A 23,989-nucleotide genomic window follows, 5' to 3' on the forward strand; every position below is an offset into this window, starting at 1 on the left:
AAAAAAATTTTTTTTAAATATAGGATTCCCTTTTGATAGTAGTGAAGACCTGTTTTCCTAGGCTCATCCAAGGAACTCAAGGAATCATCAGAGGCTTGAATGGTAAGAGGTTAAAAGATGAGAAGATGGAATTGTATTATGACTTATGTTGGTGAATGATTAGATGGGACATTTGTTTTCCTGTCTTGTCATTACTCAGAACTTAAGGTACAAAATAAAGACTTTGCAAAAGACAACATAGTCTTAAAAGAAAATGGAAAGATGGAAGGTCAGCAAGCAGTCTTTGCCTGAAGGCCAACATACTTGCGATAGCTGACTCCTACCATATCACTTTAATGTCATTATCATTAGACTTTAGTCTAGTTGAACGTCATGGCTATATTCCAAACTCCAACTCAAACTTGACTTTAAGGGGCCAATATTTGGAAAGAAAGGAGAAGCAGCCCAAGTGAAATGAGGATCTTAAAGTCAATTTTGACAATCTCCATTTCTGGCCAGGATGGATTAAAAGGAATCAGATTTACACTTAACATTCGGAAGATTTCTTTAAACAATGAGTAAAGCAGACAAACTTCACAAAGTGATGGTTTTCAGACATTGGAGACAGATAGCATAGAACCCAAATAGAGGCCGGTGGTCTTTCTGAGTTGAGGAGACAACAGAGTTTGGTGTTTCAGAAGGTCAAGGCAGCTAGAATTCGCAGATCTAAATACCAGAAGGGATGGAGCTGCAGAAAGAGAGAGAGATTGTGATAAAATTAGATATAAGATAGATAGATAGATAGATAGATAGATAGATAGATGCAAGCCATATTTGCACCCTATGGAAAATTAGCTCAAAATGGATCATAGAACTAAATATAAAACCTAAAGCTGAGAAACTTCTGGAAGAAAATATAGGAGAACATCTTTGTGACCATGGACTAGACAAATATTTCTTAGATAGAACACAAAAAGCACAAACCATACAGGAAAAGAAATTGATAAATGGACTTCATCAAAATCAAAATCTTTAGTCTTCAAAAGACACTTATGAAAATGAAAAGTCAAGTCACTTTGTAAACTATTTCCAAAATACTTACCTGATAAAGAAATTGTAAAAAAAAAAGAAGAAATTGTACCTTGACCATATAAGGAACTCTTAAAATTCAATAATATGATAACGCTAAAATAACAATAATAAGCAAAATATTTGAACAGATACTCCATCAAAGAAGATCTAATGATGGCTAGTAAGTACATGAAAAGATGCTTAACATTATTAGTCATTAGAAAAAATGTAAATTAAAGCTGCCATGAAAGATCATTATATATTTATCAGTATACCTAAAACTTAAAAGATTGAAAATACCAAGTACTGGAAAAGAAGCAACAAGAAATCTTTTATAAATTCTTACAGCCACTTTGAAAATAATTTGAAAGATTTTTAAAATAAGGTTAAGCATTCACTGACCATATGACCCAATAATTCCACCCTTAGGTATTTGACCAAGAGAAATGAAAACACAATCAACACAAAAGCTTATATATGAATGTTTATAGCCGTTTTATTAATAGCCAAAAACTGGGAGAGAACCTGTGTCCATCAACTTCTAAATGAATGAATGAATTGTGGTATATTCACACAATGGAATGCTACTCAGTAATAAAAAGGAACCACCTGCTGATATATGTACTGACATGGATGAATTCAAAAGCATTATGCTAAGAGAAAGAAACCACATACAAATGATTACAGAGTTTAATTCTATTTATATGATACTTTTGAAAAGGCAAAACTATAATGATAGAAAGATGTGTGGTTTCCAGGATTCAGGGTGTGGCTGGGAGGGGACCCATGGCAAAGGGTCAAGAGAGACCTTTTTGAGATTATGGAAATGTTCCATATCATGATTGTGATGATTGTTACACAACTGTATATATTTGTTCAAAATTCATTGAAGAGTACACTTTAAATTGCTGAATTTAGTGTATGTAAATTATGTCCCAACAAAACTGACTCTCAAAAAAGGAAGGTACATAATAGGATATAGAGTATAATACCATCTGTATTAAATAAAAGGGAAAAAAGATAATTTTGAATATACAAACATACATATATTTGCCAGGATGTGTGCAAAATGTCTCAAGAAGCACATACATGAAAGTTTAGAATAAATCACCTCAGAAAATGGAAATGGGATGTCTGAAGGAATATGGTGGGGGAGAGACTATCTTTTGTATCTTTCAAATTTTGAACCATGCAAATGGTAAACCTATTCAAAAGGGGAGAAGAGTCAACTGGGCTCCAAAACCTGTTACTATTCAATATGAGTTGAGTCAAAATCCTGTTTCTGTGTGAGAACATCTTTTTCTTTGTTACTCACTATCTCCCTTTTCCCCCATTTAACAAGTCACGGGACTGTCTAAGAGTATGTTCAGTATATAGTTCAGAGAGTCTGATGATAATATAAATTTAAGCTGGGGGGGGACGTGGGAGGGAGACTATTTTACTGTAGGGGAGAATGAAGCTTTCACGCTCCACAGGTTAGAACCAGTGGGGGCTCTTGGGCTCAACTTATTCCAACTGTTTATTTTACAGTTGAGAAATCTAAGGCCCAGAGAGGACAAACGACTTCCCCAACATTGCATGGTCACCCAGTGTCAGAATCCAGATGCAGACCTTGCTCCTAAGTCCTATTACAGAGATAATTTCAATAAAGCAGGTGACTTACAGCACGTAGTTCAAAGAAAACATTCAGTTAATATTAATTTCTCCTTCTCTTTTCTCCCCCATATCAGCTGGCTTCTTACCATGACTCACCATTCACCCATCCACCATCCCCCATCAATGGATGCAGGGACATAGGGCCTTTGCTTGAAAACGCTGATCACATTTCCCAGAATACACTAATAAGCTTTCCCTTCAAAAAAGAACTTAACTACTTTTCCCATAACAAGTTCAGGTTACTTCAATTTGAAAAATATTTATGCCTATGGGCCAGCCTCCACATTAATGGTGGGAATACAAACACAGGTGAGTAAGATGTGGCTAGAGAACACTTTCCCTGTGGGGCTTTCAGTCTAGAGGAATGGGGGCAGGGGGGGGAGACACACCCTGACCCAGATAATTGCAATATTAGTGACAAATACTAAGATGGAGGTAAGCACTGAGCGAGTATCACTCAGAACAACCTGAAGGTTCAGAGATGGCTTCCCAGGAAATATGAGTCCAGAAAGATGAGGATGTGGTCAGACGACAGAGGGGAGAAGGTGTTACAGGCAGAGAATCTGCATAGGCAAAATCGGGTGAGACAGAACAGCAGCCGATTTGTGGGGAGCTCAGCATTGCTGGGGCATAATGAGTGAGCAGGATGTGGTGGGAGAGGAGGGACCAGAGAGGCTGTTAGGCTGTTGGGGGTGGGACATATGGCCTTGCACCTGATGTGCAAGGGTGGACTTGATCGTGTTGCCAGTGGTCAAGGCTTAAAGGAGAGGAGTTAAGTATCTGATTTGCAATTTTGTTCCAAAGGTCGGTCTTCACTCCATCAGGTGGGTGAAGGCTACCTGAAGGGTCAGTTCAGTTTGTCCAACATTTATGGAGCCCCCTACGACAAGCCCAGCACCCCACAGGACAATGCGTTGTGGAAATAAGAAAGACATCATCCATTCTGTCAAGGAGCTGACAGTCTGGTGAGTTACCCTTTAAAAAGTGGGAGTCCAGAAAAGGATCCAACATCCATGTCACTGTCCCTCTCCCCAAATATTCTGATTGTCAGCCCCGTGCCAGTCAGTTGACATTCTTTCTCCCAGTGTTGACACTACTCACCTTCTCTTGGTCACTGTGTTTGATCTGGCTTTCATGTCTATTGTCAGAACAGTGTTTGGTCAATTTTATAGATGCAGAAACACAAAGCTAGACCCAGGAACCAGGACATGTTGAATTAGCTATGGCAACACTGTTTCCGCAGGCCATTCCTTACACTGTTTCACACCAACCGCTGTGGGAATCCTCAAGTCCTTGGACTCAAACATCCCTTCTAAGCCCAGCAAATGACATTAAGCACTCAGTGGTTGGCTTCCTGCCCAACTTCAGGGTGATGCTAGGCACTTGCCAGGCAGTCTCATGAATGCTGCAGAACTAATGAGATGAAGGTGCAAACAGTCCACTGAATTCTCATAGAACCCCTTGCATTGGGTGGGATATGTGGTCCCAGGAGTGGCTGTCCATGTCCAGAGTCCCCATGCTTCAACTCAACTCAGTCCTACCTTCAGGGGCTGTACGTAGTGGGTTGAAGTGTTCCTCCCTCCCCGAAGCTATGCCCAAACAGACTTGTAAATGTGACCTTATTTGGAAAAAGTGTCTCTGTAGAGTAATTAAATGAAGAATCTTGAGATAAGATCATGCTGGATTAGGATGGGCCCTAAATCCATTAACAAGTCTTTACAAGAGGAGAGAAGAGAAAACATACCGAGTCGCAGGAGAGAAGGCCATGAGATGATGGAAGCAGAGATGAGAGTGATGCAGCCATAAGCCAAGGAATGCCAGGAGCCACCAGAAACTGGAAAAGGCAGGAAGGATTCTCCCTTAAAGCTGTCAGAGGGAGTGTGACTCTGCCTATAACTCGACTTCAGAGTTCTGACCTCTAGAACTATGAGAGAATAAGTTCCTTTTGTTTTAAGCCACCAAGTTTATGGTAATTTGTTACAGCAGCTCTATGAGATTAACACAGGGGCTTGGAGCACCCGTTCTCATTACAGCTGCAGGCCACCGGGACAAGCCTTCCTCCTCCCCCCATTGCCCTGAGGCTCCCTAGTAGTAACTTATTCCCTCCTTCCTTCCTAATTCAATCATCATTTAAGTAGCCATGGACTGTGTATATGAAAATGGGTAAAAGACAGATGCTCCTTCAGTGAGAGAGAGAATTATAACATTAAGTGTTATGGGCTGAGTTACGTCTCCCCAAAATTCATATGTTGAATCCTAATTCCCAGTGTCTCAGAATGTGACTGTATTTGGAGACAGGGTCTTTAATGAGGTAATTAAGGTAAAATGAGATCATTAGGGTGATCCTAATGGTATCATTAGAGTGGACCCCCTAATCCAATATGACTTGTGTCCTTATAAAAAGAGGAAATTAGGACACAGACACACACAGAGGAAGGACCACGGGCAGACACAGGAGGAAGACAGCATCTACAAGCCAAGGAGAGAGGCCTCTGAAGAAACCAACCGTGCCACACCTTGATTCTAGCCTTCTAGCCTCCTGGAGAATTCTGGAGACTTCTAACCTCCAAATTGAGAGAAAATAAATTTCTGTGTACTTTGTACCACCCAGTCTGTGGTACTTTGTTATGGCAGCCCTAGCAGACTGGTACATTGAGGTAAGACCCAACCCAGCCCTGCCTGGAGGGGCCAAGAAAAGCTTCTGGAAAAGGTGACTTCTCGGCTGGGTCTGAAAGGATGGTAGGCTATCCCAGGAAGGGAGAGCCCTGAAAGAGAACAGCTTGAGCAAAGACCCAGTGTCATGAAATGGCATGAAGTATGCAGGGAAATACAAGTCAGCATTTTTCAAGGCAAAGGGTGAGTGAAGAATAGCAGGTGATGAGGTCTTGGCTAAAAAAAAAGCCTGATGAGGCATGAAGACCTTTCTGTACATTCTCTCATGCCAGCCTTTTTCCTGGGGGCAGTGGGGAGCCACTGTATAGCTTGAAACAGGGAATGGTGTGTTCAGATGCCATTCTGGTGACTATGTGGGGCTTCTTAGGAGGAAGATAAGTCTAGAGGCAGAGCGACAAGTTGAATAACTGTGGTCAAGATGACCGTGGCCAATGGTGGCCAAGGTGGAGAGATGAGAACACTTTAGGAGGTGAAACTGACTGGACTGTTGGGCAGTATAGAAGCAGAAATCTAAGTTACTAAAAAGTTTTAGCTTGTACAGTTGGTGACACTGCCCACCAAGGTGGTGGGATTAGGTGTGGTTGAGTTGACATTAAGTCTGCAGTCCCTTTGGGGAAAAAAATGTCCAAAATTTCCCTTGGAAAATAGGTGGATTCTAATTTGGTGGTATTTAGTTCAGAATATCACATCACCTTCCTTTTCAGAGTGGACATAATCCCCCCATGATGATTCAGGTAATGCATCTTTATTACTCTTTCGTCAGTGTTCCTTCCCATGGTTTCTCAAGTTGCTAAAAGGCTTAGAGCAAGCGTCTGATTCCACAGAAAGGACAGGGGTTAGTTGGGCTGCTCAGTCATTCTCCCCCTCCCACATGGAGACACAAGGCATGAGGACCCAGGTAGGGAAGCGGAATGCATCACAGAGATAGACAACAGCAAGAGTTCCTGGACCCTCCTGGAAGCATCTTCCACAAAAAATTTGCATGGAGTTTTAGAATGTTCCTGAACCTCCTGTAGCACATTCATGAGCATCCAGCACCCCAGGCTAGGAATGCCAATAGGAAGGAAAGTGCCCTGGAAGCGGCGGGCTTGTCAAAGCCCTGGCTTTGCTACTAATTTGCCATCAGCCTTGGGCAAGTCACTTGACTCATCTGGTTTTCAATATTCTTGTTATAGCACTAGGATTCTGTTCTCTCTTTGATTGATGGCATTGATTCACAGAGCAGAGTAGTTCATACGGGCACCTAGAAAGTGATTTTGAATAAAATTTGGACTTGATTGTTCCCAGTACCCTAATTAAGAGGACATTATGACAAGAAGTAGAAATCTTTGTTCAAACCTGCCCCTTGTTCCATATTCATATGTTTCATGGGTTCCACGAAAGCATAGTTGGGCACATGCAATAGGCTCAGACTTCCACTTTCTCACAAATGTTTCCAAGGACATATTTGATGTGTGCTTATTACTGACATTAGAGCAGGCTGTTCCTAGGGGTTGTGAACAGGAAGCCCCTTGCAGGGCTTCAGCTATTTCCAGGCATCTAAATGTAAAACTTTTGAGTAGTCCAGCCAGGCTAAGACAGACCTCACAAACACATTTTTTTATTGGGAACTGTACTAAAACAACATCAATCAAAACTTTGTGCCAAATCCACATTATCCCTCTCCCCCAACCAAATATAAAGTACCTAGATACCCATATAGGTAGTATATAAATCAGCATCACATTTGGTATCTTTTTCCAGAAATTTGTCTGTATGAAATCAAGGATCTAAATACTTGGACATATTCAGACAGACAGCTGAATGAATAAATAACTAAAAAAGAAGATAGTCATTATACACAACGTATTTACATTCAAATGCTTGAACTAATCTTATAAATGAAAGTTGGTAGATGTCTGTTTTGTCCTGTTCTACACCAACAGTTGGAAATGCTTTTTAATTTGCTTATCCATCACCCTAAGCATTGCTTCGCTAATGATATTCTCTTCCAAAACATTCTGTTACGCTCGGTTGCCTTCAGGATAAAATCCAAGCTGCTCAGTTTGCCGTGAAAGACTCTACCCAATATTTTGTAATAACCCATCAGGGAAAAGAGTCTGAAAATAATTATATATGTATGTATAACTGAATCACTTTGCTGTATACCTGAAACTAACACAACATTGTGAATCAACCCTACTTCAATAAACAAACCAACAACAAAAAACCAAAGATAATAGGAGAATAAAAGATATGATTTAAAAAAAAAAAGCCTATACTCCTGGTTCTTCAACCTCAGCCTCTGCTCTGTACCAGTGCGGACCTTCCCTCCACTCCAGCCAAATATATCTGCTCACATATACGTGCATATTTGCTGTGCCTTTGCCTCTGCTGACACCACCACCTGGCACATCCCCAGTGCTCCTCACCTGAATCAGATCTCAACATGCAAATCTAGCTGCATGTCCCTCATTTCCTCAATGTGATTTCTTAGTTCCTTGACTGAGATGGTGAATTTTTGTTGGCCTCCAAAGCGAATTGGACTCAGTGTGTTGCTTATGAAAACTCCCGGGAAGGACCCGGGAGGTGAGGGGACCTATTCTCACTTGTTCTTGGCTGAGGAAAGAGTCTCAGGCCCCAGGTGGTGGCAGAAAAGGAAGGAAAGCCTATGAGTCAATAAGAGTGTAAAAACTGAGCATCCCTCTCAATACAGAACTTAAATATTTACCCACAATATATGTACCTTTATTCATTTACAAATTATATTAATGTACTACTGCAAGAATACACTGTACATGTGATGAAATATATAAAATAACATTTAAGAGGAAGGACTAGGTTAAATAGAAATATTGCTTAATATATTTTATCCTAATTACAGTATTCTAACAGCCCATGGATTAGGTTGAATACTCTATTTGGATACCATGACCCCTGGAAGAGCATCAGGCTCCTGTGCTACAGCAATAATAACAATTTCTACTAACAATTCTGTGACTCTTTCCATTAGGCTGAACCAAATTATAGGGAGTCACTCTTTTAGACAAAAATACTCCAGGCCATGAGTCTAAGAAACATTTATCAGGTCTCATATGTTGCCTGACTCTAGAAGGACACCATTTATATTTTCTGCGAATGGGGCCCCCTAACTTTGCTCAGTGCACAACCTGTGCAACTCTACATGGGGACTCTGTGAGTGCCTGATCAGAGACAGACCCTGAGGATGATTTCCAAGGGACAGGCTTCACGTGAGCTGAGGGTGGAAAGGCGTGTTGATTTCCTGCTGGCCCTCCCTACCACACCCAAATCTAGAGACCCTAATCACTATCAAGCGGTCTGCTCAAGTGGGTAATAGATGGTGCCAGACACGTGACACTGATACGGAGCTGGAGCCACATACCCTGGTCAAAGACTGTAAGAGCTGGAATGGACTGCATTTCAGAGATGAGGAAACTTGGGTCCAAGAATGTTTCATAGTGAAGCATTGACAAAGTCATGTTAGAATTTCCTGACCAGTGCTCTTTCCACAATATTACACCGTCACATTAATATCAGCTAACAGAACATTTATAATGTCTACTAACTATAAGGCATGGTGCCTAAAATAAAAATTATTATTTTATGGATGGTTCAAATTCATCACAATAAACACTAATAATTTAGGCTCCTAAATATTGAGCACTTACTATACGTCAGATACTATACTAAGCAATTTATATGGATTCTCTTATTCAATCTTCATAACCACCCTATGAGGAACATATCATTATGACATCCATTTTACCACTGAGAAAAGTGGTAAACAATTTAACAGAAATTAATTTGCTAAGCCAGGATTCAAACCATGCAACCTGACTTGAAAACGTGCTCTACAGCATACATATATATACTGCCTTCCATAATCAGTGACATCAACTATGTGCAGGACAAATGGCGTTCATTTGTACCATTTTTCTTTGCAACTGTCATCGTCAGAATACTTTTTTTCCTTTGTGTTAAATACCAGAATATTTTCTCTCTCTCTCTCTCTCTCCCTCTCCATCTCCATCTCCCTCTCTATCTCTTATCTCTCTTATCTCCATCTATATCTCTATCTCCTTTCCTCCCTCAGTCTCTGTCCCTCTCATCCCTCTCTTTCTTTCTCTTCCATACACACACACACACACACACACACACACACACACACACACACACACACAATTAGGGAAATGTCTACAGGTACTTCAATTTTAGCAGAAAGCAGCAAGAAATTGTTATAATCCTATCAGCAAATTCTGAACTGACAACTCCTCTTGGTTGCCTTACGACATGAATTGCAGCTCTCACTAGAGACTTTTCCTTCCCTGGATCTCAGCCAATGACCAAGAAGCAGTTATTTCTTTCCTCTTATTATTTTCAAGAATTGTGTTTCTCTGTCTTTGCCCACAGGACAGTTGCACTTGAGTTGTGCTGCATTCATCTCTTACATCCAGTACCTGGCACGTAGTAAGTATCTTGTAAATGTTGGAAAGAAGGAAGGAAGGAAGGAAGGGAGGAAGGAAGGAAGGGAGGAAGGAAGGGAGGGAGGGATATATGAATGACTGTGAACACATTTTCTGGATCATATGTTCCTGGAGAAGAGGTCCACAAGTGAAGTGAGAATAACATCTCCATTCACTCAATAGCTCTTGTCTAAACCCCTAGAGTCAAACTTGGCTCCTTCCCTTCCTTATACTACACATCAGACCCACCAGCAAAACTTCTGGGCTCTCTCTTCCCAACAATCCCAATCTACTTGGCACCAGCTCCACTGTTGTCACCATTGTCCAATCCACCGTCCTCCCCTGCCTAGTTTTTCAAGAGCCTCCAACCTGTCCTCCCTGCCTCTACCCTTTCTCTGCTGTAATCTATCATCAGAAAGGCAGCCAGAATTTTCCTTCCAAAACCCTCTGGTGACTCCCCTTGTCACTCAGAGTAAAAGTGAAAGCTCTGTCAACGGCTCATCAGGCCTAGGCGTGACCTGTGCCCACCTCCACCTCTCTTATCTCCCTCGCCACCAACTCCCCCCCACGCCCCGCCTACCCCTACGCCTCCCACCCCTACTCAGCATCATTCTCGTCCCACTGGGGGAAGCTGAAGAATGGCTCCCAAATAGGCCCATGCTCTAATTCCCAGAAACTTTGAAGCAAAAGGGACTTTGCCAAAGTGATTAAATTAAGGATCTTGAAATGAGGAGATTAACCTGGATTATCTTGCGGGCCCAAACTAATCACAGGTTTCCTTATAAGAGGGATGCAGAAGGAGTCAGACTGGAAGGCAAGGCGAAGCTGGGGGCTTCCCTGGAGGCCCAGTGGTTAAGACTCTGCGCTTCCACCGCAGGGGGGCACGAGTTTGATCTCTGGTCGGGGAACTAAGAGCCTGCATGCTGCATGGTGTGGCCAAATAAAAAAGGTGAAGCTGGAAGCCAGGGAGAAAGGGAGATGTGACATGGGCCATGAGCCAAGAATGAGGACCACCTCTAGAAGAGGGGAGGAAACAAATTCTCCCCTGGAGCCTCCGGAAGGAGCACAGCTCTGCTGACTCCTTGTTTTAGCCCCTTAAGACTCATTTCTGATTGATCTCCAGAAGGTAGGAGAATAAATTTGTGTGGTTTGGAGCCACTATGTTTGTAGGAATTTGTTAGGGCAGCAGCAGGAAATTAACACACCCGTTGTTTCGTTTTATGTTTCTTTATGCCACTATCACCACTCGGCATATTTTATATTTACTTCTCTATTTGTCCGTCTGTTGTCTCTCCCACTACGATGCAAAGTGCTGGGGAGCCAGGCTTTTGTTTTCTTCATTGTTGTACACCCAGAACCTGGCGCAATAACTCTTTGTTGAATGAATAAATAAATGACATATTTTAACTAAGTAAGTAACAGGTCAACACCCTGAAATGGCCGAGCCTCAATAAAAAGTTGGTTGAACACAGTTATTAACCTGCATGACATTTTCTCTGACTTGTCCAGACAGGTGGAAACATACACAAATGAGTACAGGTGTAGCTGCAGCCCAAGTGGTCTACACCAAAACACCCCAGGAGGAGAACAACCCCAGAACACCAGCAACAAGCCCACTAGGAAGATGGTGATCTCCGTCCAATGCGGGGGTTCCAGCACCCCCTCTGCAGAGCTGGGAGGAGGGAGGAGCCTGGGCTGGTCACACGCACACCCTCCACTCCCACGCAAGCCCTGCAGCCCTGTATCACCTGTTTTCATATCACGCTTTTCCCTCCTCATTGAATAAAGGACCGCAGTGGAGGTGGGCTAGGGGTGGAGAAGCCAGGTTTATGACTGCCCTTCTTCTCACTGAGTGATGCTGAGAATCTCTAAAAAGGAGTTCACACATAGGAGCTGAGGTTGATGGTACATTCTACGACCACTTAGTTAACAAAATTATACTAAAAAGAATGTAAATGTAAAGAGTTAATTAGATCCAATATTTACTTTAGGGAACTATGGATCTTAAATAACTTAGGAACCACATGGTACTATCAAGTAGCTTTTCCTGTTGCTGGTACCAGCTAGAGATGCCAACACTTCTATTTCCTCCTACTTCTGTTTGGTTCAACAGTGGCAGCCTAATTTCTGATGAAATCAACACTTTGCCAAACATGCAAACGTGACGACGATGATTGATTCATCTTGTCTGTTGCAGGAAGTTGCAGGGATGCCTCTGTCTTGAGGAAAATACACCTAGTCCTCACTTTTAAAAAGATGGGGTTTTTTTGAAACCAACACAACGGTCATGTGAATATAATGGCTGGAATGCTGTGTGAATGCACCTGTTTGAAGGTCACCTCCTCTGTGGAGCCTTTCCTTACTCCTTCATCTACCCTTGGGCATTCCCAGAATACCCACAGCACAACGCTCTCTCACTCCTCCATTTCACCAAACTTCACAACTTGCAAGGCTGTCTCCTGTACCACATTGTTATTTCTTGAGAGCAAGGGCTCTGTCTACACACCTTCTTTCTCCCAAATGCTCAACAAAATCCCAGGCAAGGTTTGCCAGGTACCTAAATATGAACCAGACGCCCTTGGTGCTTTTGAAAAGGACCTTGTGGTAGAATAAAGGAGACAATTTATACACCAAACAGCTAGAGAAAAAGAGAAAATAATTGTGTATTAAATTAGAAAATAAAGTGCATTTCATTAAAGGAGTTAATTGGAAAACAGAAAGGGGAGAAATGAGTGTGGACTGGGGTTTTTATAGGTTCATACAGTAATCATTTTTGTTGTCTTCACATAAAAATTTGTGTAAATATGAATTTGGGTGGGGAGTGTTGGGGAAAACATCATCCTGATCTATAAAGATGATTTGTTTAGCCCTGAAATGATTTTTATGTTTTGATAATATTCATAACCATAATCTTTATTAGAATATCAGTCTAATACAAAGATCACCAAAGTTCTTTGTTTAAAAATCCTAAGGGTTAAACATTAACACTGACACTAAGTGTCTTACTACTAGAGAAATCATTTTATCTCATCAGATATTTTAGTTATATTGGTGCCAAAAGGGCAAGCTCGGTGACAGAGGTAACACTTATTGACCATATATACACGAAGTACTATCTGTGACCTTAGAAACGTTAAGAAGGACCGTTGATTTGACTTCAACAAGCATTAGTTTCATTTTTCAAAATCATGATGATGAAGGAAATTTAACCAGACAGGAAAGTGCACTTAACGTCTGTCACAAAGGAAAGGATATGAGCAACAATTTCTGCTCCCTCATAAGTGAACTCTTAAAAAACGCTTTGCCTGTGGTATAGAGAAGTCAATGATTAGACACACACTTTAAACGCACTTGCCAGTTCTTGTAATTTTGAGCAGTCCTGGGTGAACTACGGAACGACTCATTCCATCAGCCCTACTCTTTAATATATATTGACCCCCAAGGACCATGACACCATGCATCCTTCCCTGGTCACTCAGAGCAAACTAAAACACCATCTGCGTGTGCAGGCGTGTCTGTCAGAGGCAGCCCTTACCTTCACAAAGAGGTTCATCTCAGGGTTAGTGGAAGCTGATTCATTTTCTTCTGAAACACCATCAGCAGAATAGCTGGTAGGGGAGCCCTCGCTGGTGGAGAAGGCTCTGCTGTGCTGGATGGTGAAGCTGGAAGGAGAAGGCAGATCTGCTTCCATCTCACTTCCATTCTCCTGGGGCTCCCCAGGTTGAGGATGCTGAGCCTCAGGATATACATTTTCAGGCAGGAGGTATTCTCCTGTTTCTTCTTGAAAAGAGGCTGAGGTGCTCTCCTGACCAACAACAGCATAAATGTCCACAGAGTCATACCCATGGGTTTCCAACTCAGTGGCATATAAATTGTCTTCTGCCTTCAAGTCTTCATGGACATCATTGTAAAGGGGACCTCCGTTTTCTGCTGGCTGGTCTGAATCCTCATATGTCTTCTCTTTTTGGATTCTGTCACAGATGGTGCTGCAGTCTTCGTCATTCATGTTTATTGATTTGGTGGATCCTTTTGCAGGCAGACCTGAGTAGGTCTGAAATGAGGAAAGGGAGAGAGGATGCTGTATCACCTTGCAGAGGAATCAACGGGCTTTTGAAACACAGCAACTAGCAACGGCTATCAATGACAGGTCTCTAACAATCATTTACCGGAGACTTTAATCAGCAAACCACAAGTCCATTGGACGTGAGATAAAGCTTACACACTCAGTTAACTCCTTCACTCCTAAGGATATTTTCAAGCAGACTCTATAGTTTTCCTCATTGCCAGTAACTCCAAAATTCTTCGGATCAACTAGACGTTGACTTGAATTATCTTCCCAGTATACATTGCAATTCTGAATATTTAGCCGTTTGTCACTAAATAGGGTTCCCTCTTCCAATTGCCTCTAAATGTTGACAACATTCAAGAAGTCCCTGCAGTTCAGTGGAGCACAATTCTTCACAATAGTAACTCATCTATGAATAGCTGAATTCATTACACAAAACAGTTGTTTGAGTATTGATATCCTATGATAAATGTGCTACACATGCTCCAGTTAGGTAATGAATGCCATTTACGTTTCTTATCTGGAAACACCACTAGGTGATTAAATAACAGAAGGAAAAGAAGGTAGATGCTCTTGTCTATGGTCACGTCAGTACAGATCACCCAAACTGAGGGACTCAAAGATTTATGACTTTGAGTTTCATTGTTTTCTCTTCGACCTGTGTGATCATCACAGTCAAGACACCTTCACAAAGATCCTCTTATGTACAGGATACTGAGTTGAGCACTAAACATTTGAGTTAGCAGATACATTCTCTGTCCTCAAAGGACTTCTAAAGCAAAGAACTGTATGCACAAAGTTGTCTAGTTGATGTCATCTACAGATGCCACGAATACACGGGCTCTTTGTTTGTGGTTTTTTTTTTTTTTTTTTTTTTTTTTTGGTGGTACGCGGGCCTCTCACTGTTGTGGCCTCTCCCTTTGCGGGGCACAGGCTCCGGACGCACAGGCTCAGCAGCCATGGCTCACGGGCCCAGCCACTCCGCGGCACGTGGGATCTTCCCAGACCGGGGCACGAACCCGTGTCCCCTGCATCCGCAGGCAGATTCTCAACCACTGCGCCACCAGGGAAGCCCTGGGCTCTTTGTTTTTTAACCTGGTACTCTATCCTGCTAATTCCTGCATCCCTTCACCCACTGCATACATCGTTCTCTTTGAAGTGACAACCCAGATGGATTGTAAAGGGACTTTAGTGTCTAGAAATCATGTGAAAATTGAGAAGCAATGCAACTCTGGTTGGCAGGTTCCAAAGCATCTGATGAGCATCTTATTGACAAAACTTCATTGTACCCTTGCCTCCAATGTTGCATCCAGGAATCTTCTGGAGCAAACTAAAGCAGTATTTCTAGAATTCAAACTTTTGGGATAGCTTAAAGAATAGATAAAGGGAAATACACCAGAGACAGACTTTAAAGTCTATTGATGCTATCCCTTTCTTTTATTGAAAGGTGAGGTTTGATGGGTCCAAATACCTGATAGATTACCATAGTTCCCATAATCCCGTGTTTATAACTCAGTGGAGAGCCAGCTCAAGTCCTTCTCATAATTTTAGCACTGGAGAAAAGCTAAAAGGTCATACAGTCTAACTGATTTCACATTTGAAGGCAGGCTGGTACCTAGAAAGGGGAAGCAAGTGGTCCAAGTTCACAAAGAGAGTTAATGATGGAGCTGATTTTGGCTGTGATTTCTTAACCTCCAGCTCAGTGATCTTCCTGTCACTCACTCCCTTCTTAAGTAGGTGTTTTCCAACCTTTTTTTATGATCATACAACCTTCCACTCCCACCCCATCCCTAAAGGATCCTTTTTAGGTATCTTTCCCATGAAATTAAAATACTGCCAATATAGTACATATCTGTTACATACTGTATGTACATCTGTGCTTTATACATCAAAAAAGAGTAAGCTTTTGTCCCTTAAGAACCAATTTTCACCCCTTTGGGGGTGATATTGCTCCTTTTGAGAATACGTGCTTTCACTGCTAGAACACTTCTAGATTATGTGCCATTCTGCAACAAGATTATGTGCCATTATGCAACACTTCCAAGGAACAGTATTTTACAACGCGAGCTTATACATACCGCATGCTACCAGGTCCGCACCAAGATAACCCAGTGAGTCTGAGGGGGCTAGCTAAGCTTAGGGCCCAATACACAGGTATTTTATAAATTTGGCCCCCCTGTTATCCCATTTCAGGACACACTTATCATGATTTAGTTACAGGTTGTAACATGGAACTGGTCATCCTATTAAAGCATAAATCAGATCATCTCTCTCCCCACTCAGACTCCTATAATGGCTCTCCATTTCTTTCAGGAAAAGCCAAAGTCCTTACAGTGACCCTCAAGGCCCTATAAAATCTACACAAACTCTCCTACATCTGCTTTTCTCCCCCTTGCTTACCCTGCTTCAGAGGATATGGCCTCGTTGCTGTGCCTGGAACCCTCCAAAATGCTCCCATATTAGGATCTTGACATTGGCTGTTCCCTCTGCTGGGAATACATTTCCCTTGGATATCTGAATAGTCAACTCTCCAAAATTCTAAGTTTTTGCTTATGCATCCCTTCTCAGTGAGACCACTCTAACTGTCCTGTGTAAAATGACAATCCATCCCAACTCCTATCTGTACCCCCTCCTCATTACTAAAAGCCCTTACCTGACTTTCTATTTATTTTTCCATAATACATATCACCTTCTAAAAAGATATATACATTACTTATTTATTGTACATCTAGAGTTTGTTTTCTGTCTTCTCCCACTAGAATGTAAATCCTGTATGGGCACAGATCTGTCTGCTTTTTCATTACTGTTTCAAGCACCTAGAACAGTGCCTGGCACATATTAGATTCTCAATACATTATTCGTTGAATAAATTTTTGTGATTGTTTGATGTCTTTATCCTCCATTGGACACACAAAGCCCATGACTATTTTGCTCATCAGTGCATACCTAAAGTCTAACAGATATCTGACACATAATAGGTGCTTATTAAATATTTGATTTTATAAACAACTAAAATGGAGGAGATGTATCTAGAATTCAAGTCCTTATACTCCTGGTCCATTTTCTTCCTGTGTTATGTGCATATGTGTTATTTCATTACTAAATTGTAAACTCCTGCAGGAAGAAAACTAATACCTGGGTCTTCCACAGCACTTTGTATAAAACAAGTTGGCTTGTTTACTGATGAAAGAAAGAGTCTATCAACCAGTTAATCAATTGAAAGTATTTTGAGGGCTCCATATGGCTGTTACATATAACTTAAGAAAGGAAACAAGACATATATTCACTTGATTGAGAAGTTCTCAGAATGAACTTGTGTGCTTTCTGAAATACAAGTTTGCCTATATCACACCCATGTTTGGAAATTTTTGATGAAAGCAGCACAGGAAGATGTGTGTTCCAAGACCTTTCACAAATGAAACCAAGCCTATCTGTCCAGCCAGCTTCTCCCTCAGCACTCCTTCAAATATCCTACTCTGCAGCAGAAACATTGCTCTTCCCTGAATATACTATGCCATTTCCTGCCCCAATGCTTTTGCACGTATATTGCCTCCACTGGGCAAAATGCTACTCATTCTACTAGATACAGGCTATAAATATAAATAAAACGTGATCTTACCTGCATATACAACTGAGGAAATTTACAAATTAGCTATTCCACAGAAAGGATCCAACTAGGACTACCGCAGCCCTGCCCATTGTCTTGGATAACTGTGGGGCCAATGTCTAGTCTTCTGTTTTGCTTGTACAAAGACTCAATTTGGTCAGTTTACACAGGGTTTTTCAAACATTGTAGAACTGAGTCACTCTAACTAAACTAAAAAAAAAAAAAAAAAAAAAATTCAGTTTAGCAACATAAAGGCCAATTTTTAAATTTACCCCCCAAAACATAACTGCCCCATTGACTTGAATATTTGCTTGAGATAATAAGCATGATCTCGTCATGGTAGCAAAGTCTACACAGGGAATCAGTTAAGGTAATATCTTCATATTACTTTTATGTGATGTTTGTAGGATTTGAGGCAATACCCCTATTAAAAATAGGGGTATTTTTAAAACCCAATATCAGTGATTTGTGCCTTTTCTTCTTATCTTGATCAGTCTTATTAGGGATTTTTAAATTTTTTTTCTTTTTCTTTTGAGAATATTTGACTTTATTAATAGTCTCTAGTGTGCATTTCTTTGCAATTTCATTAATTTCTGCTCTTATCTTTATTATTTCCTTTCTTCTCTTTTTGTTTTTACTTGTTTGTTGCTGTTTGCTTTTTATCCCAAGATAATTGTGATGGACACTTAAATCACTGGTGTTCAACTTTTCTCCTTTTCTAATACATGCATTTAAGATTATTAATTTTCCTCTAAGTACAGCTTTATCTGCATCTCACAAGTTTTGATATGATTTATTTTCCTTATCATCCAGTTCAAAATACTTCCCATTTCTGTTTAGATTTTTTTCCTTTATCCATGAGTTATTTATAAATGTATTGATCAGTTTTAGAATAGTTGAAGATTTTCTAGTTATAGTTTTTGTTGATTTTTAGCTTAATTTCACTGTGGTCAGACAATACAGTTGTTATGATTTTAATCTACTGAAATTTGTTTTGAGATTTGCTTTGTGGCCCAGCATATGGCCAACTTTGGAAATATTCCATGTGCATTTGAAAATAACATGTGTTCCTCCATTGTTAGGTATAGTATTCTGTAGATGATAATCAATTAGTGTTTGTTTATTTTTGTTACTCAATTATTTCATATTCCTATTGACTTTCATCTGCTTCTTCTATTAGGTATTGAAAAAGGAAAGTTAAAATCTTCCCTATGATCATGGATTTGTCTAATTCTTACTTCAGTTATCTCATTTTTTGTTTTATATATTTTTGAGGCTATATTATTGGATGCAGACAGATTCAGAACTGTTATATAATCTTGGTAGATGGACTGTTTTTTTCAGTAGAAAATGTCACTCTTTATCTCTAGCATTATTTTGTGCCTTCTTCTGATATCAGCTTTCTTTTGGTTAGTGTTTATGTTTATATTTTCCCAAGTTTTTACTTTCAATTTTTGTGTGTCCTCATATATAAGCATTAGTTAGTTATATTTTTATCTAGTCTAACAATCTTTGCCTTTGACTTTCACTAGGAGTACTCACTTGAGTTTAATATCAGTTCATTCCAGCCAATTTGAAATTCATCAAACCATAGACTTCTAGGACAGGAAGAGATAGTGAGGCCAGAGCTTATAACAGGTCCTGGAATGAGTGATTGGGCCCTGATATACCTAGTAAACCAGTGACTTAAAACATGACCTTCTAGGGACTTCCCTGGAAGTCCAGTGGTTAAGACTCTGTGCTTCTACTGCAGGGGGCGTGGGTTCGACCCCTGGTTGGGGGCCTAAGATCCTACAAGCCATGCATATGCACAGCCCAAAAACAAAAAAGAAAAATGACCCTCTAGCCTGAGATACAGAAATTAGCCAAACGAGCTTCAGGAAAATCAGCACAAATGAAATGGCTGGCCTCAGAAGAGCAAGAAAACAGTTACAGAGGGGGAAAGACTGGTGAGTTATTTTAAGAAAGGCAGGTTTATCTCCAATGCCAGGAACTCAGTTTGCTCTTCTGCCCTCTTCTCTCCACCTCACCCCTCCCGTCATCTCTGCTTTTCCTCTCTCAGGAGCCACATACTGTCAACAAGCTAATTACTTACTCTCTCAGTAATAATTTCAATGCAAAGTCTAACCCAAAGGAATGAGTGGCTAGTGGTGAAAACTCGTTTTCCACTCTTCAGAGAAGATCTATTTCTCACTTCCTGTCTTCTCTACTTATTCACAGTTGTCTCCTATGTAAAGTGAGAATAATAGTACTTGTTATTGAAGGATTTACTTAAATAATGTAGGTTAGAAGCTTATTGCAGTGCCGGGCTGGCTCTTAATTGGCATTATTATTGGTATTATTCTAGGCTTTATTCCTTAGATAACAATATGAATTCTTCGGTAACCTTTTTTGAGGAATAGCAAACATTCTGGATTCACCTAAAGATATAAAATCTGAGATTATAAAAGGGCCTTATACCTAAGGGTCTTATACCTAATCTGAGGTTATGAAAGGGCTGTTAAGATATGGCCCATGAATTTAAGAGTTTAAAAACTGACTGAATGTAAGAGATAATATTCCAGCAAGAAAAGTTAATTAACAACATGAAGTACTATGTTCAGTGACAAACAAGTGGGACTGATCTTAGGAGCTGTAGGATTTCAGAAGAGGGTGAGGTCATCTCAGCTGGGGGTGAGGAACAGGGAAAGTGAGTACCTTAGGTGGTAGAAGAGACCCAGGGACAATGCAGTGGAGAAGGGGGATTAAGGTAAGAAATATGATGCAGAATCGAGAATTCACAATGATGGAGATAACCAGATTGGATGGAGTATGTGGATTCCAGAAAAAATGGAGAAGATGGCAGTACTGGGCTAGATTGTGGATAGCCTTGAATGCCAAGATCAGAAATCTAGTTTTATGTTCATAGGATGATATCAAGGATGGGCAGACACATAACACAGAAAGTCGTTCAATTCCACAATCATTTACACTCCAGCTGGCTTCAAGACAGAGACAGGTGCTCGGAGAAAACCATTTCCAGTAGCTGGTGTTGCTTACTGGAGCAACTTGGTCTACTGTCACATCACAACGTGGCAACCACATTTCAATATGGGCACAGGGAGGGGACTGTGTAGAAGGCACCTGAGAACTTCAGATGGTTCTGCTGATTTATTTCAGTCACTGTGAATGTGCCCCGCTCCCATTTACCTCTCCTGGCATTCTCTCCTCCTTGGAGCTCCCTCAAACACCATGCCCAGCTGGTCACTGCATAGCTTTATTTTCGTAACCTTCATCTAGTTGTTCCAACATTTTGAATTTCATTCCTCACAATTCTGACTCTGCCGTTATACCCACCATAGGTATCTCTTAAAATTTTACTGCACTTTCTTACTTTTCAAATTGTGAACAGTCATCCATATCTTGACTCGTCATTACATTAGTTGGTCCACCTCGGTGCTGTCTACTTTATACAATCTGGGGAAAGTCTTAAAGGTCCTAGAAGCCTGAGTAGAAGTCATTTATGATGTTTTATTACTTAGAGAAAATGAATACAGAAAATAGGAAAAGGGTAATATTAAACATTGGGAGGATGAGACAGATGGGATGCTCTTCACTCAAACAATTTCACATAAATGGAAGGGACAACAAGGTTATTTAAATAAATTTGATTTAAAAAATTGAACATGGAAAAATGACATCATTTTTCAAATTGGATGAACAATATACCCTTAAGCCCTCAGGCAGGGAAACCATTGCTTCATCCTCTCCCTGCCCCTGGCACTGTCAACTTACCCAGGCTGGCACTACACACTCAACCACAGGGCCCCACCCTCAGGGATATCTCCCAGCTGTCCCTTGCCCTTCCTCTTTATTCAGACTGGGTCTAGTTTTCTCACTCCACTTCCTCCCTCTGCTGTCTCCAACATGACCAAAGTCTGACCCCTTAGTAGCTATCACTTCTCTAGAACCTTCTATCACTTCTCTAGAACCTTTAGTACAGGAAAAAATCAACTTGAAGCAGATGAATTTGCAGATGTCCAAAGACCGAAATGCCCAGAGAGTCCACTGAGAAGAGAGGAAAGGAGAGATGGGCATCCCTTTAGCTGGGCTTTTGCAGACAAGGATAAGGCATGCTGCATCAGTGTTGAAGGAACTTGAGGAAATATCAAGTTTATTTAGTAACTTAATGGAGTATTACTGGGCTATTTTTTTTATCTCCATCATTCTGCCTAAAGGGAATGCGCCTTCTTTCCGCCATAGACAACTTGACTCCACTGAGCTCTCTCACTCCACCTTCTTCCAGTACATTTCTCCATCTTTGGAGATTTTACTTTGTGGTTTGAGGGGTTTTAAGGTTTTACCGTTTGGGGATTTTTTTTTTTTTCTCCAAAGACATCTGGGAAGATTGATTCTGTATTATAAAACCAAAGGCAATCTATCTCAGTAATGTTCTGAGTCATCACTCTGTATATTGTGTACTTCTTTCGATAGTCATCCCTCGGTATCTGAGGGGATTGGGTCCAGGACCCAATGGGGTTACCAAAATCCACGGATGCTCAAGTCCCTTATGTAAAATGGAGTATAGTCGCCCTCTGCATCCTTGGATTCTGTATCTGTATAACAGATATAGAGCAGACTGTATAACAAATATAATGTAAATTGTTACTCTGAGCCATCCAGAAAAGATGGAGAAAGAGCTGTGGGCTTTGAAACTTGAGGCATAATTCCACTGGCTTGGGTCCAAATGCCCGAATAAGCTGTCCTTTCATATTTTGGTTTTACATTTTCTAAACAGTGTTGCCCAGGGACACTGCCCTTAAGTTACTCCACAAGAAACACACTTACTGAGAAATAAGTACACAGCTGTCATTTTCAGCTTTTTAGGTTCTTGCTGTGGCATCAAAGATGTCTGTGTTCTTTATATTAAGGAGACTTCTTTCCATTATAAATGGCATTCATGCTTATTATTAAAAAAAAGATGATAAGAATCATCTGTAATTCCACTACCCGAAGGTACGTATGTTAATTTTCTCTTACTCCTTTTCTACCTGTATGTTTATATTTTCAGTTGGAATCATAGCTGTCTTTGTATTCTGCTTTAAAACAATTGACATTATACAGTGTATATACATGGAATTTAAGCATATTTATATAAGACCAGTATTTTTCAGTCAACTCAAATATTAGCTGATGTAATTTGTCAGTGTAGAAGATTCAAAGATATTTTTCTTTACTGTCTAGCCAAAAGACTTTTTAAAAGGCAAGGGATTTTGTTTAAGTCAGGGGTTGGCCCAACTAACGGGACAATAACATGGGAAACTCTTTTATTCTTCTTGCCTCCGTGCGCTTCCCAGGCTGTGACATGGTGACTCTACAGTAACATCGGGTGACAGTCACAGCAGGGCAGGGCTCACTGAATGCTTTGCAAGGGATTTCAAGACTGCCTATGATTTTCCTTTAAATATCCCTATCTGCAGATAACATACTCAATTTATCTACACACGTTTAAATTCTCTTTTGGTTTTAGTTTACATTTGGGTGCAGAGTGGGCAGACCTGGGGAGCAGAGATGGGAAATTATGGAATTGTGGGGTGAAAAAAAACAACTTGAGGTTAATTGAAGTGTTTCTTGTTTATAAAAATTATGAAGATGAAGGGGGAATGTTTTAGCAACATGCAACATGGGGTAAGGGAAACTTTGGTGCCAAAGAGACCTGGGTGCAAATGTGGACTCTGCCACTTACCTTTTCTGAGGCTTGGTTTCCTTATTTGTAAAAATGTAAATAACACCTTCCTCAAAGTGTTGGTGGAAAGTTTAAATGGAAAAGATACGTGTGAAGCCTCAGAGCCTGATAGGTTAGACAAGCGTGTTCAGTGTTAGTTTCCAATCCTTCTCCCACAGCTAAGCTGCATTGGTTTCAGAGCTCAGAATGAAGAGATTCTGGAGGGGAAAAAAATATGTATAAGTAACATCATGACATGTTAGTATGTTAATAGAACTTAGTTCTACTCTGAATTATATTTATTATTATGTATTTTTGGAGTTATTTTCTTTCCATAACCCTGATACTTCCTCTAAATCATAATTATATTTTGTATTTTGTAGTAACTGCAAACTTAAAAGACATTTACAGACAGTATTTTGCATAATTTGGCCAAGAACGCAGTGAGGCAAGTATTACCAAATCCGTTTTATAGATATACTCTGAATTATATTTATTATTATGTATTTTTGGAGTTATTTTCTTTCCATAACCCTGATACTTCCTCTAAATCATAATTATATTTTGTATTTTGTAGTAACTGCAAACTTAAAAGACATTTACAGACAGTATTTTGCATGATTTGGCCAAGAACGCAGTAAGGCAAGTATTACCAAATCCCGTTTTATAGATATGAAAGCCACGGCTCAGGCTGCTTTTCTTTTTTTTTTTTTTTTTTTTTTTTTTTGCGGTACGCGGGCCTCTCACTGTTTTGGCCTCTCCCGTTGTGG

General features: G+C 40.5%; 1 protein-coding gene across 5 annotated transcripts in view; it reads right to left on the reverse strand.

Annotated features, from left to right (window-relative positions):
- Positions 1 to 417: 417 nt before the first annotated feature.
- LOC114484250 (chloride intracellular channel protein 5-like) overlaps positions 418 to 23,989 on the reverse strand; it is a 49,814-nt gene continuing 26,242 nt past the window's right edge. Inside the window, exons 2-6 of one of the 5 annotated variants that reach the window (XM_055079956.1) lie at positions 23,329 to 23,437; positions 22,343 to 22,406; positions 13,378 to 13,893; positions 4,451 to 4,540; positions 418 to 727 (exon numbers count right to left, since the gene is read on the reverse strand). In XM_055079956.1, coding sequence (XP_054935931.1) covers positions 674 to 727; positions 4,451 to 4,540; positions 13,378 to 13,848 — 615 coding nt within the window. In that variant the 5' untranslated portion in view covers positions 13,849 to 13,893; positions 22,343 to 22,406; positions 23,329 to 23,437 and the 3' untranslated portion in view covers positions 418 to 673. Of the gene's footprint in view, positions 728 to 4,450; positions 4,541 to 13,377; positions 13,894 to 17,527; positions 17,617 to 22,342; positions 22,407 to 23,328; positions 23,438 to 23,989 lie in introns of those variants that run through there. The other 4 variants (XM_055079955.1, XM_055079957.1, XM_028479263.1 and 1 more) reach the window with 4 other exon arrangements.

This window comes from Physeter macrocephalus, chromosome 18 (genome assembly GCF_002837175.3).
Source record: "Physeter macrocephalus isolate SW-GA chromosome 18, ASM283717v5, whole genome shotgun sequence".
NCBI lineage: Eukaryota > Metazoa > Chordata > Mammalia > Artiodactyla > Physeteridae > Physeter > Physeter macrocephalus.